The following is a 13,078-nucleotide window of genomic DNA, read 5'->3' as shown; positions in this document are numbered from 1 at the left end:
TCAGAGCTAACTTATATAATCTTATCAACAGATCAGGTGTTATGCCAATTCAATCTGAGCACTTCCAACTTCAGTAGAGTTAACACATGAGAAATGTTGACTGTAGATATCATAAACTTACTTGTCACTTTTCTTCTTCTGCTCAATGGAGATGGTGAAGATGGCATGAGATCGGGAAGACTGGGAGTTCATAGCGGTGGAGGCCACAGTCCTACAGTTGTTGCCCTGCTCCAAGCAGGACACGGTGTCCATGGCAAGTGAAACGGTCTTTTCGGTGAGTCCTATGATCTAATTCAAAAGGAAGAAAAAATTTCCCTGTGATAACTCAAGTGCCTGACCAAAGACAAGGCTCGTGGAGGGAAAGTGCTATCTTTATGTTTCAGGATAGGTTTAGTAAACCTCACTGTATTGACAACTATGGAAACTAGACTGTTTTTAAGGACTGGTGAATCCATATCACAAGCTAGTGATCGTTCTGAACTCCAGCAGTCTTAAGAGACACAAAGCTCGGTAGCAGGATGCACTTCAGTCTCTCATCTGCACGAGAGGCCCCAGGGCAAAGGGGCTGGAAAATAATCTCTGATTTTAGGGGAGTCTTGACTGAGAGCTCCCCTGGAACCAACACCAGAAGACAAAAGTATGGAATACAACTGTTTCTCTTTTCCACCTTCTCCCTGTCTTCTCCTCCGTTTTACTATGAGATGACATAGGAGGAATAGTACTGGACTGGGAAGTCAGGACACGTGGGTGCTAATCCAAGGTCTACTAGTAGTTAGTTGTACAACTGTGGGTAAATCTTTTCTCTGGACCTTGATTCTCTTATATGTAAAATGAAGGGACTGAACCAGACTTCTTCTAAGGTTCCTTCCCACTCTATAAAGCCTGATTTCATCATAATTCCTAATTCTTCATCTCTATCCCTGACCTTCCGATGTACACCTCTAACTGCCTGCTGGGTATTTTTTACTTCAATGGCTCATGCTAGCCAGGTTTGACCTTCTTAAGGGCTTTAGCATTAGATGGGAAGCTCTTTGAGGGCAGGGATTATCTTTTGCCTCTTTCCACATCCCCAGTGCTTAACAAAATGCCTGGGACACAGTAGGCAATTAAAAAATGTTGATCGATTGATTATCTGAGTACTTAGAATCGAGACTCAATGCCTGATCTGACCCAAACCTTCAAACCCTGCCTAAATACCTGTGGGTTCTGACAAAAATTGTGGAGGTCCTTAGGAAAAAAAATACACTGAGAGATCATGCCATAGGAGGACTCAGTTGAAGAAACTGGAGAAGACCTTGGTTGGTGAGGGGTTAATGTCTGAGAGATGGGATAACTATCTTTGAAGTGGCGTCATGTGGGATAAGATCTGTTCTGCTTGGCCCCAGAGGGCAGAACTAGAATCAGAATGCAAGAACTGCAAAGAGGCAAACTGAGGTCCGACCTAGGGAAGAACTTCTTAGCAATTAGAGCTATCCACAAGTGGAATGTATGACACCAGGAGATAGTGGGGTCCTTCTGACTGGGGGTCCTCAGGGAAAGGCAGATCACAAAAGGGATTCTTGTTCAGGTACAAATCTGGGGTCATGTCTAATTCAGTGTCAACAAACCTTTCTAAGCACATTTCCAGCCAATAAAAGTGATTGAGGTGGGGGTAGGGTAGAGGCAGGGAAGTTAAGCAGTTGAAAAGTCCCCAATCTAACAACCCCCCCCCCAAGAGTTTCTTTTCAAGCCCAGGTCTCGCACATCCTCCCTGTCACCACTATCATTCTTTCTCTATCCCTTTCTCAACCTCTGTAGACCAAAGTGATCTTTCCTTCCTCCAAACTTTGTTGGGGTCATTCATTTAATCTTTATAGTATCAGAGGACTGGGAGCTAAGAGAGATCTTAGGGATCATCTAGTCCAATGGCTAGCTTTTATAATAGTGGTAGTTAGCCAGTCCAACTCTCCCTTTTTTTCCTCTTTTTTCAGAAGGGGAAGCAGAAACTCCACAAGGGAAAGTGACTTTTTCAAAGTCACCCAGAAGTAACAGGAGCTGGGATTCAAACTCATGGTCTGACTGCAAATCTAGTGATCTCTTCCACAAGACCACACTCCTTGGTGTATACTATTTTTTAGTACTTGGATTATTTAGGTTATTGCCTCAGTCAAGCAGTTGCTGGGGGCAGGGACTATGTTTCATCCTTATTTTGTTGCTCCCACCCCCATCCTCACTCCCAGGGGGTTTTGGCACAGTACCTTTTACATGTACTTTGATACGTCAATGGATCAGTGATCTCATCGATGTGGGTGCTCCCTCCACCAGTCTAGATCACAACCCATGCACGCCTTCTCATCCTGTGTCATTCTTGTCCATGTCCTTTCACAATTCTATGGAGAAACTAATTGGCATGTTGGAAGTTTTCCTCAGGGTCTCTGAACATTTCGTTAAAAGTTAACACTAAGGGTATTCTCCTGTTCTCATTGCATGACTGGCCCAACCCCTCTTCGGAGCATATGCATTTTTGATTATGTCTTTTGCGCCAACTTTTTACGTGTAAGTCGCCTTTGGGAAGATGATATGGTCTATTTATGCCCATAAGGTGTCTCTCCACTGTCCTTCAGGACATCTTCAATCTGGATTCTTCAGAGACCATGAGGCTCCACGATTTATAGCCAGGTACTACTGTTAGGAAAACACTGGTGTTGAAAAGATGGTCTTGCATGTCAAGCAGCAACTAAGTTTCAGTGAAAGAACTATGTGATGGCCCAAAAGTAACTCAGCTCAATCTCTTCCTCCTATTCACTTCTAGGCCCTACTCATTCTGAGTTCGCAGTGTCTGTTCAAGGTGCCTATACTAATGCACTAAGCCAACAAATTATTCATCCAAATGCATATATCTGAGCAATATGTAAGAATGACTAATAGGCCAATCTCCTAAGGAAGTTGTGTAGCATTCTAAGGCCTGATACAATCCAAACAATGTTATCCCTAAAGAAGAACTCCTAGAAGACCTCCCCAACCACAGGTAATTCTTCCATCTGGACTCCGCTCCTGGGATGGAGGAGGTTCGTGTAAAACACCTTCGAGGACCATCTATTTCCCGAGAATGATGATCAGTTGTGTTACCAAGGGAGCTTGCAACACATACCCCATGATACACTGTGCAAAGTCTTTGAAGGTTAGGTTTTACTCTGCCACGTCAACAGGACACACACAACAGGATACTGTATTCTCTATAGTTTTCTGTCAGGAAATGTGGTCTGTTATAAAGTCATTGGCAAAAGGCTGTCTGTTCCCTTCCATTTTTCATCAAGATATCCCTGTTGAGTATGCAATCCACCTGCAAAGATTCTGCTGAGATGAGAAAGTAGAATGTAATAGAGAGGTTGATAGCTTCAGTCAGCTCAGTCACCCTTGTTGGGTGATAAATACAGAGTGAGTTCTCTGTTCTCTTGACACCTCCTCTAGTGAGGCTCTTGTCTTCTTCATGTGCCCAGTCAGGTGCAACAGCTCTTTTCAGCTTCATTTTCTTAAAAGCCCTTGCCAGATCCTTTCTTGCCCAACAGCTACTGATGTTTTTGTGTCCAAATATGGTTCCGTTGCCAGCAATGATACTCGACTGCTACAACAAATCTGTTCTATTTTGTTGTCCTTCCATTCTCACAGGATGATTTGGCTTAGTTGGGTCTCATGCCAAACTTTCTGCAAACTCATTTCCCCAACGACTTCTTTACACTATTTTGTGAAACATTGTTTGTGATCATCTGTTAGCTTTCTCCATGGGGTTTTAGAGTGAGCTGGTACTTGAAACAAATGTTGTCCTCAACTTTGATAAACTTGGTGCCAAGCAGAAAAAACTGTTGTGCTGGCTAAAGTTATGTGTCCTTTTTGACTCCCTCCTTATCAAGACTGTTTACCTTGGTTAAAATTCCCTATGGAATCATGGTCATCAGAGAAGTTTTGACTTTTAACCATTTCACACTGCTTAGTGTCAGCTCATTTAAACAGAGTGGGAGCTATTATAATGACGTGTAGTATTTTCTTATCTTTATTCTTTCTTCTAACTTGGAGCTGATTTGGACCTTTGTTTTAACTAGCCCAAGGTCTAACTACACAGATGGCTGACTTTAAAATGATGCCCCCATAAGTAACTAGTCCTTTGTTATGTGTTATGAAGTTGGCTTTCTTTTTTTGAGATGTTGTTTGTTTGTTTTTCTGTTTGTTTCTTTTTTTGAGATGTTGCCCTACACCTAGTATCTTCGGATTTACTCATAAACTTATTTTGGAGGATCTTGTTGAGTCCTTCATAGAATCTCTCTACTTCATTCTCCACAACAGATCTTGGCACATAAGCTACAATTACATTTACGTTGGTCTCTTTGCTTATGCTTGTTATGAACACTGCAAAGTGAGATTAGCAGGTATTCCACAAAATGATCTTTTTTTTCTTGCTACCTTTGGGCACACAATAAAACCAACTCCACTAACTCCTTTATTCGCTTCTCCTAAGAGAATTCAAGTGGCCTTTCCATGTAGAAGGCATTTCTTTAGGTCTTCTGGTTTCATTTAGAGCAAGAATCTCAATGTTGACACAATTCAGATCCTCCAGGAGCATTTCCACACGTGGGTTGTCGGACAAAGAGTTCATGTTTAGCACACCAACAGGTAATTAATGGTTTACATAAAGTCTAAAAGCAGGGATGCTTAGCACCCTCTGCCCCGTTTCACACCACTCTGCCACCATCACTGCAGAAGGAGAAGTGGGTCTCACACAAATGTAGTTTTATCTGTTTTATGGGTTGCCGTGGCCAAATAAATTCATCACCTAGTGGCCAACCTGCTGGTGATGAGCCTTTCCATACCTAACTAGGCTGGTCTAAAGATAGGAGTTACAGCCTGTCATATGGAACCATCCTCAAAGTGTTTTCAGTTCGGTAGAAAATGTCCGTTTTGCCCCACTGGCACAGCCTTTGAGAATCCAGGGTAGCCTCGATGCCATGATGAGGCAGTGGAGTAGGACTTGTATAGAGTAGTACGCAGTAAATACTTCACATTCTCTTTGTCTAGAAGGAAGCACCTCTTCTACAGACTCATCTTTTAAAGGTCTAATCCAACATAAATGTAACGCCTCTTCCAGAAAACTTTTCCTGACTGCTCTAACCTACATTGATCTCTTTGAGTATGTACTGCCTATATAACACAAAATAAAAGGCAGTAATTTAAGCGTTTCATGTATGTCTGTCTTACCTCTCCAATTAGACTCTAAACTACCTGAGGGTAAGAAATATGACTTATACTCCTGTATTCCCTAAGCAACTTAAGTTCCCTAAGCTTCTGTGTTCTAAACAAGTCCTAGATGCTATCAGCATATATAAAAACAGAAATGGGAATCCTTAAGAGACTGAATGTGGCTTTCTCTTCTCCTTGCCTCTACCCCCAAAAGTTTCCATTCAGGAATATATTTAGCATTCCCTGGCTTCAGAGAAAATGGGGGCTACAAGAATCTGGAGGTGTGATGTTCACATTCACTTATGATAGCTCCTTAAGGGCAGGGACAGTTTCATTTTTCTCTCTGTATCCCCAGCACTCCGCACAGTACCTCACACACACAGTAGGCATGTATAAGTGCTCGTGAGCTGAACCTTACCATCAGCACTGCCAAACATTTCTGTATCACAAAAAGAAAGCAATTCACCTTTATGCCTTCCTTAGGATCTTCTCGTATATTTATTTGGGAGGATTTCTCTCGAGATGGACATAGCAGGTCCAGAATCTCCTCATTGTAGATCTGTTAAAAACAAGATGACAAAAGAAAAACATCAAAGTCGCCACTTTCTGCTGGGTATAGGTGGTGGTACTGGTGATCCCTACTCCAGAGGAAGCTTGAGGCTGGCAGGGCAGGAGCTTAGAGATGCAGTTTGTTAAGGTGACTGAAGTAGGCCCAGCACCAGGACAGTAAGAATGGGGTGGGATGGGGAACCAAGCTGCCTAAGGAGGGATCAGAAACAGTAGGTCAAAGATCCCATGGTGATCAGTAGTGGCATCTGGCCAATATACTTCCAGTCTGCGTCAGATAGGGACATCCAGTCTCCAAAATAGTAGCCTCAAACCCAAAGATGAAATTCCAGAAATTTCGCTTTTACACTAAAGGATACCGTATAAACTAAATTAAGGTTTTTCTTCATGGTGAAACAGCAGACATATATAAAAGAACAGAGCTAAAAGATGCCCCCAAATTCGGCCATCTAGTAGCAGAGCCGCCTCCTTCATCGCTGCTTTTATCCCACAGATACCTAAGAGAGCAGAGGAGGCCAACAACACTTTCTCAACAGAAGTTCAACTAGCTTGCTTCCAGATACCAGGTCCTTAAATGTAGGGCTCACACCCAAAGCACCTTAACCATACCTAGATTAGGCAGGAAAGTAAGAGTTTAAAGAAGTTTATGCCAGAGGTTCTTGACTTGGGGACCTCTAAACGTTTTTTTTAAATACTGTGATAACTAGATTTTAATATAGTTGGTTTCCTTTGTAAGCATATATATTTTACTCATCTAAAAACATTAATCTGGGAAGAAGTCCATGGGTTTACCAGACTGCCAAAGGGGTTCATGACACACAAAAAAGTTAAGAAACCTGCTTTCAAACTTCCACACATGGCTCTCCACCAGGATCAAATAGGTGGTCATGTTAGATCTTTTAAAAGTCTAATTTGAAAACCTACCTCCTTCTCTTTGACGATGCAATACTGTCTACAACTCCTTTCCTCTCCTATGGAAATGGTTATCTAATTTTTTAGAGTATACTAATGGTCCCTAAATACATATGTTCAAGTTGTCAGGTGGCTATTGACTTCTCCATCTATCTGTATTTATATGTTATCTAGATCTTGATCTAGAGCTGGAAGGTGCTTAAAGGCCATATCTCATTTAATCTCCTCAATTAACTGAGGAGGAAAAGGAGACCCAGGGAGGCCAAGTGACTTGCCCAAGGTCATAGAGAAAATAAGCTTCAGAAGTTGGATTTGAACTCAGGTTCTCTAACTCCACAGCCAGTGAGTGTTCTTCCCACGGTACTACGCTGCTTCCCAACCCACACATGCAGCCATCATTACTGCTTGATCATCCAACTTAGCCTAGCAGTAGCAACGATATTTCCAAAGCACTAAACTGAAGGTTTGCAAAGAGATCTGTATACGTTACCATTTGACCCTCACAACCCCTCTTAAGTTAAATATGTTTTGGCTGAGGAAAGCATACTCCAGGGGTTAGGAACCTGTGGCCTTGAGGCTACATGTGGCCTTCTAGGTCCTCGGGTGCGGCCTTTTGACTAAATCCAAACTTCACAGAACAAATCCTTTTATTAAGGGGATCTGTTCTGTGAAGTTTGGATTCAGTCAAGGTTCCCCACCCCGGCAGTCTACTTTTCAATTCAACAGAAGTTATTTTTAATTCAGAATACTCGAAGATACATCACTTACCTCCAAGTAAGACACTTTCAGGGTGAATTCAAAGTCCACCTTCTTGTCCATTTCTGTGAAAAGTAGCTGTATTACCCGAGGGATGACCCCAACTGTTGGTTCATGCTCTTGAGCTGCAGTATATGCACTGCCCATTGAAAATGTTTTGCCAGAGCCAGTCTGTCCATAGGCCAGAACGGTTGCATTATACCCTAGGCAGAACAGAGATCACACACAGTGGTTCTCAGAACCTTTTCATTCCCAAAATACCCTGGCCTATTTTGACTAGAATCCAGTAACTCCATCATCACCCTGCCAGCCAAATTAAAATCAAGCTGTCTCAAAAACACCTGGACCTTGTCTACCCCTAACTGGGGAAACCCTGGAGTAGAGTATTCAAACTGTAATTAAATTTTAGAAGCCATGCAAAGTAGGAAGTAAGCTTAATACGAATTTGTTATTAATAATCCCCTTAGCTGAAAACACATATCCAGGTATATCTTGCTATCAGTTAAACAGAATCCCCATATACTAGAATGCTCTTCTCTGACCCAAAACGCCAAACCACTGACTGACTTCTACCACCTTCAGGAATCTCCAGGGCAACTCAGGTACAAAGTCCATGAGCATGAACAAGCTTCCTCCTCTCCCTGTTTCCTCATACAAGAAGCCACTTGAGCTCTGGTGTTTCTGTGACCTCCTGGCTCTGCTAACAATCTTAGAGTTGGCTTGCTTTCACTGTTCCGAACAGAATAACTACTGTTACCAAGCCTTTGGTACGCAGGAGAAAGGAGAATCAGATTTGGAATCAATCAGAAAGTCTAGGTTCAAGGCCCGGCTCTGCCGCTCACTAGCTGTAACTTGAATAAGGCCACGCTATTCCTCCACGACTGTATCCCCAACAGACTAGTTGTGATGAAAAAAGCTTTGTAAACCTTCAGGCTTAATACAATATGTAGAAGATATTAGGGAGCTGAAGCCCCAAACTGAAAAGAGAAGAGCAAGTAGCTACTCTTGAGTTTAAGCCACTGGACTCGGATGAAAACAATGAGTGTGATTTTGGGCTGCATCTATATGTTGGTGTGTAGGTGACATTGCCTCTGTCCTTGGCCCAGCTAAAACCACACAGGTTTTGTTTTTGTTTTTTGGCTAGGCAATGGGGTTAAGTGACTTGCCCAGGGTCACACAGCTAGTGTTATGTGTCTGAGGCCAGATTTGAACTCAGGTCCTTCTGAATTCAGGGCTGGTGCTCTATCCACTGCGCCACCTAGCTGCCCCTGCCACACAGGTTTTGTGTGTGCTCATTGCAGGGGGTTGCAGACTATCCCAAGGTCTCCGGAAAGATGCCAGACTAACCTCTTCATTTCTGTTTCAGTAGTTACCTCACTGGTAGATCAGGGGAATGCTAGAGATGAGTTTGCCAGGATTTAGGGAAACATTTGACAAATGCTTTCCTTCTACTCCCTTGGAAAAGACAGACAGTTGTGAGCTAGACAGTAGTACTGTTAGATAGGAGTTCGAACCCAATGAATGGCCCAGAGTCGGCATGAATACTTGCCAATGTCACCTTGAAATGGAGGGTCCTGGGAATACGGGCTTGGCCCTGGGCAGCCCAATGGTTGACCAGTGACTTGGATCAAGACGTGAAGAGCCGGTTTATCACATACAAAGATGACTCAAAGGCAGGATAACAACCGCAGTCATCATAATGGCCAACATTTAAGGCTAGCAAGGTGTCTTACATCCACTATGTCATTTGACCTTCACAGCAAGCCCGGGAGGCAGATGCTATTATTATCATCTCCCTTTTACAGATGAAGAAATTGTGACCAAAGAGCGAAGTGCTTTGCCCAGAGTCACACAGCTTAGGGCCCCAGGCTTGGAAATTAGGTGTCCTGGACTCCAGGTCCAGCAGTGTGGCCACTAGCTGCACCCTAACAGCATTTCTGTAACACTTTAAGGTTGCAACGTGTCTCATTTGATCTTTACGACACCTCTAGAAAAGGTCACAGGAATGGAAGAGACGAAGGAACTGGGAGGGCAGGGCTTGGAGTGACAGCTAACACACTGGATTTTGGTCAGAATCTGCTAAATCCTGAGAGGCTAGAATGTTGAGGCGAACTCAGTATGATGAGATTAAATATGGACAAAAACGTCTTGGGTTAAAAAAAATCAGCTTCTTAAGTATCAAGTGTGGTGGAGAAGGCACTTGACTTGAACTTCAGAAGACTACAATTCAAATGACCTATGTTTGTGATCTAGGCCAGTCATTTAATCTCTCAGGCCTCAGTTTTCTAATCCGTAAAATCAAGAGGTTGGACTTCCAGTCCTAAATCTATGATCCTAAAATAAGGAAGTAGCAGGAACAGACAGCGGTTTGTCTGAAAGAGCTGCAAGCTCAAGACAAGTCAACGGTGTAATATGGTGGCCCCCCAACAGGCTGCCTGGAGCTGCAGAGTACCTAGGACTGGGAAGGCAGCAGTCCCTCCCTGGCATGGGCACTGCCCAGGTCCAGGGTTCTGTTCTTTTCGAAGCACCACATTTTAGGAAGGAAGACACACTGAGAAGCTGAAGAAATCTAGTGAATACTGACCAGGAGGGGAAAGAAGAATCTTCGGAACATGAGACAATCTGGGAGACGAGAGCTACCCTCAAATATGTGCGGCCAAGCTTTGCTCCAGGAGGCCAAACTCAAACCAGTAACAACCTGGAGGCAGACCTGGCCTCTATGAGCAAAGAACTCTATAACCATGAGAGTTATCTCAAAGAGTGGGCTGCCCCAAGACACAGCATCTCCCCTCACACTGGAGGTCTTTAAACAAATATGAGACAAGATGACCTGTTTTTTATGAGGTCTGGGCTAGACCAAATGGCCTCTGAGGTCCTTTCCAATTCTGAATTAGCCCTGGCTCTCCCATTAACTAACTACATGACTGTAGTCACGCCATTTACAACCTTTGTGTGCCTCAGTTTCCCTATCTGTAAAGGGATGGAGTTCCAATATAGGTCAACCATTCTAAAACCTAAAAAGAACAAATATGGCAACAGAACTTTGCACATAGTAAATACTTAATAACTGCTTGTTGATTGACTGAAAAAAAGTTTAGTTATTTCGTCTGTTGGTCACTATTCACTCTCCTTGTGTGACAGTTTTTGTCTTTATGATCTCTGAAGGTCATTACAACACCATTTCACTTAGAGAGCATCAGTGAAGAATGAGATATTCCACAGAAGGAAGTTTTCCAACAGTCTGTATTTTTGTTGTTGTTCAGTTGTTTCAGTCATGTCCCACTCTTCTAGGGCAGCTAGGCAGTGTCTGAGGCTAGCCTGGAACTCAGGAAGATGAGTCTGCTTGATTCCAGGCCCAGCGCTCTATCCACTGGGCTACCTAGCTGCCCACAGCTTGTATACAGAACACGGTCTAATTGGTTTTGAACACCAAGGGTCATGTCAGGTGTGGTTCTGTAATACAACCTATATTAACGTATGCCAGGCTTGAACCTGAGAGGCTTGATAGCCTTATTACTGAAAGGGCCCAGACTGCTGTGCTTTGAATCCAGTCAACTTTTTAGATCTTCCCTCTTTCCCTCTCAGGGTGTCCCTGTTGCTTCTTGCCATCAGTATGGCTACCTGCTGTCTGCTGTTTTGATGCTTCTCTTGAGGGAGGGGGGAATAGGTGAGACATGAGAAGGAAGGCATTCAGAATTGGCTAGGTCGGCTTCTCCTCGGAGCATGGGGCTGGTTTTAGAACATTTCTTTCAGTGGCCCAGAAGCTGTTTTTGTTTTTGTTTACTTCCTGATTTTCTGGCTCTGTTACCAAGTTAAAGGCTGTCAGTTAAGAGAGCTCTGAATACATGATCATAATTAACATCTTTGTGGCTTCTGTAGTTCAGCATTTTATAGTTTAGGAAATAATTTATTTAAGTCAACCACATTCCCCTCACCAAAAAAAAAAAAAAAGGTACAGCCAAATCCTTTTCTACTGAACACAAAGCTTATCTTGCATATAAAAATGTTTAAACATTTGTATAATAATGGACACTGTACCTAATGCCCAAATCAATTTAGCACTGTTAAAAATGCTGGAAAGTGTGCCCTGAGGCTCACGGACCTGTGGACCATGCATCGGTTCAAGAGCCTCTGCTCTGGAGAAAAGCACAATCTCAGCTGTTACCAGTTTTACAATAGAAAGGAGATGAAAGGGGACAACATTACTGACTCTTGCTTTAATCAACAGCATAGGCTAGTTATGCCACAAGCACATAGAATTATACATTTAATTAGAATATCTCATCATGAACCAGGACCTACCACCTGTCAATCAGAAGATCTGGGTTCAAATCCAGCTTTGAGGTTCACTGCCTGTTGGACTCTAGGCCTCCATTTCCTCATCCATGAAGGTAGTGAAGCTCTCTAAGGCTCCCTCAAGCTGTCAATCTCATTGTACAGGTCACTTCCCACACAATCTGCCTGTAACTTTTAGCTTAAAACTAAACCAAACCAAACCAACCCCTGAGGCTCAGAAAGGTTAAGGGACTTGGCCATGGTCACAGACCTACAAGAATAAGGATAGGTTTGTGAGGCGTCAGAAGTGATGTCACCTAAGAAAAAGCCCAAGTGGGCATGTTTAGTCTCTAGCAGAATAGACTTCGAGGGAAGATGGCTGCTGTCTTCAAAATCTGAAAGGCAACAGTGTGGGAGAAAGGTTAGACTTGACAGCTGGAGAGGGCAGCTCAGGACCCAAGGAGAGAATCCATGTTTGGAAAGCTTCTTTCTGATGGTTCGAGCTGTCCAACAATAGGATGAACCGCACTGAGAGACAGGGAGCTCTCTATAACTGGTAATGTTTCAGCAGGGGCTGGAAAATCATTTACTAAGAATTCCTGTTTTGGTAATGGAGTGGTGCTTGATAATCTTTAAGGCCATTTCAATTTGATAAATCCTTTCATTTCTGCTTCTTTTATATGAGATGTTCTTAACCAGAAATAGCTGGATGGCACAGCAGATAGAACCCTGGGCCTAGAGTCAGGAAGATCTGAATTCAAATCCCATCTTAAACATTCACTAGCTGTGTGACACTGGGTAAATACCTTAACCTCTGTCTGCCTCACGTTTCCTGAACTATAAAATGGGGATAATAATAGCACTTACCAGCCAGGGTTGTTATAATGATCAAATGAGATAATCTTTATAAAGCTCAGCACAATGCCTGGCATATAGCAGGCATTTCACAAATTCCTGTTCTCTCCCCACTGCCACTTCTGTGAACTCAGATGAGAAAAAATTACAGCTTCCCTTTGACATCATCTGTTTGCTTTATAATCCCCATGTATTTCATTCTATACATTTACATATATCATTCTGAGGAGGGGTCCATAGGCTTCACCAGACTGCTCAAGGGCTCCACAACATGAAAAAGCTTCAGAAACCTTGTTTCAGATGGATTGTTTTTTCTTTTCTTTCTTTCTTTTTTTTAAATCCCTAAATGTCTAACGTCACACTGCATTTTAACTTGTCAACTGAATCTGGGCATCCTGGCGTCCTACAAGATAAACAGATGTCAGCACAATAACTAGGAGTCACTCTCAATGTTGCCCACATACTTTTGGAACAAGGTAACAGGCTTAGCAATAGTTTCTGT

General features: G+C 42.9%; 1 protein-coding gene across 3 annotated transcripts in view; it reads right to left on the bottom strand.

Annotated features, from left to right (window-relative positions):
- Window positions 1-13,078, bottom strand: part of KIF4A (kinesin family member 4A) — a 78,473-nt gene that overhangs the window by 63,737 nt on the left and 1,658 nt on the right. For 2 of the 3 annotated variants that reach the window (XM_020976477.2, XM_078147950.1), the window contains exons 4-6: window positions 7,459-7,649; window positions 5,678-5,770; window positions 122-288 (exon numbers count right to left, since the gene is read on the bottom strand). In XM_020976477.2, the coding sequence (XP_020832136.1) occupies window positions 122-288; window positions 5,678-5,770; window positions 7,459-7,649 (451 nt within the window). Of the gene's footprint in view, window positions 1-121; window positions 289-2,237; window positions 2,878-5,677; window positions 5,771-7,458; window positions 7,650-13,078 lie in introns of those variants that run through there. The other variant, XM_078147951.1, reaches the window with a different exon arrangement.

This window comes from Phascolarctos cinereus, unplaced genomic scaffold (genome assembly GCF_003287225.1).
Source record: "Phascolarctos cinereus isolate Bilbo 61053 unplaced genomic scaffold, phaCin_HiC Scaffold_8;HRSCAF=390, whole genome shotgun sequence".
Taxonomy (NCBI): Eukaryota; Metazoa; Chordata; class Mammalia; order Diprotodontia; family Phascolarctidae; genus Phascolarctos; species Phascolarctos cinereus.
Note: the sequence above shows the minus strand (reverse complement) of the source record. Positions and strands in the feature narration are given on the sequence as shown.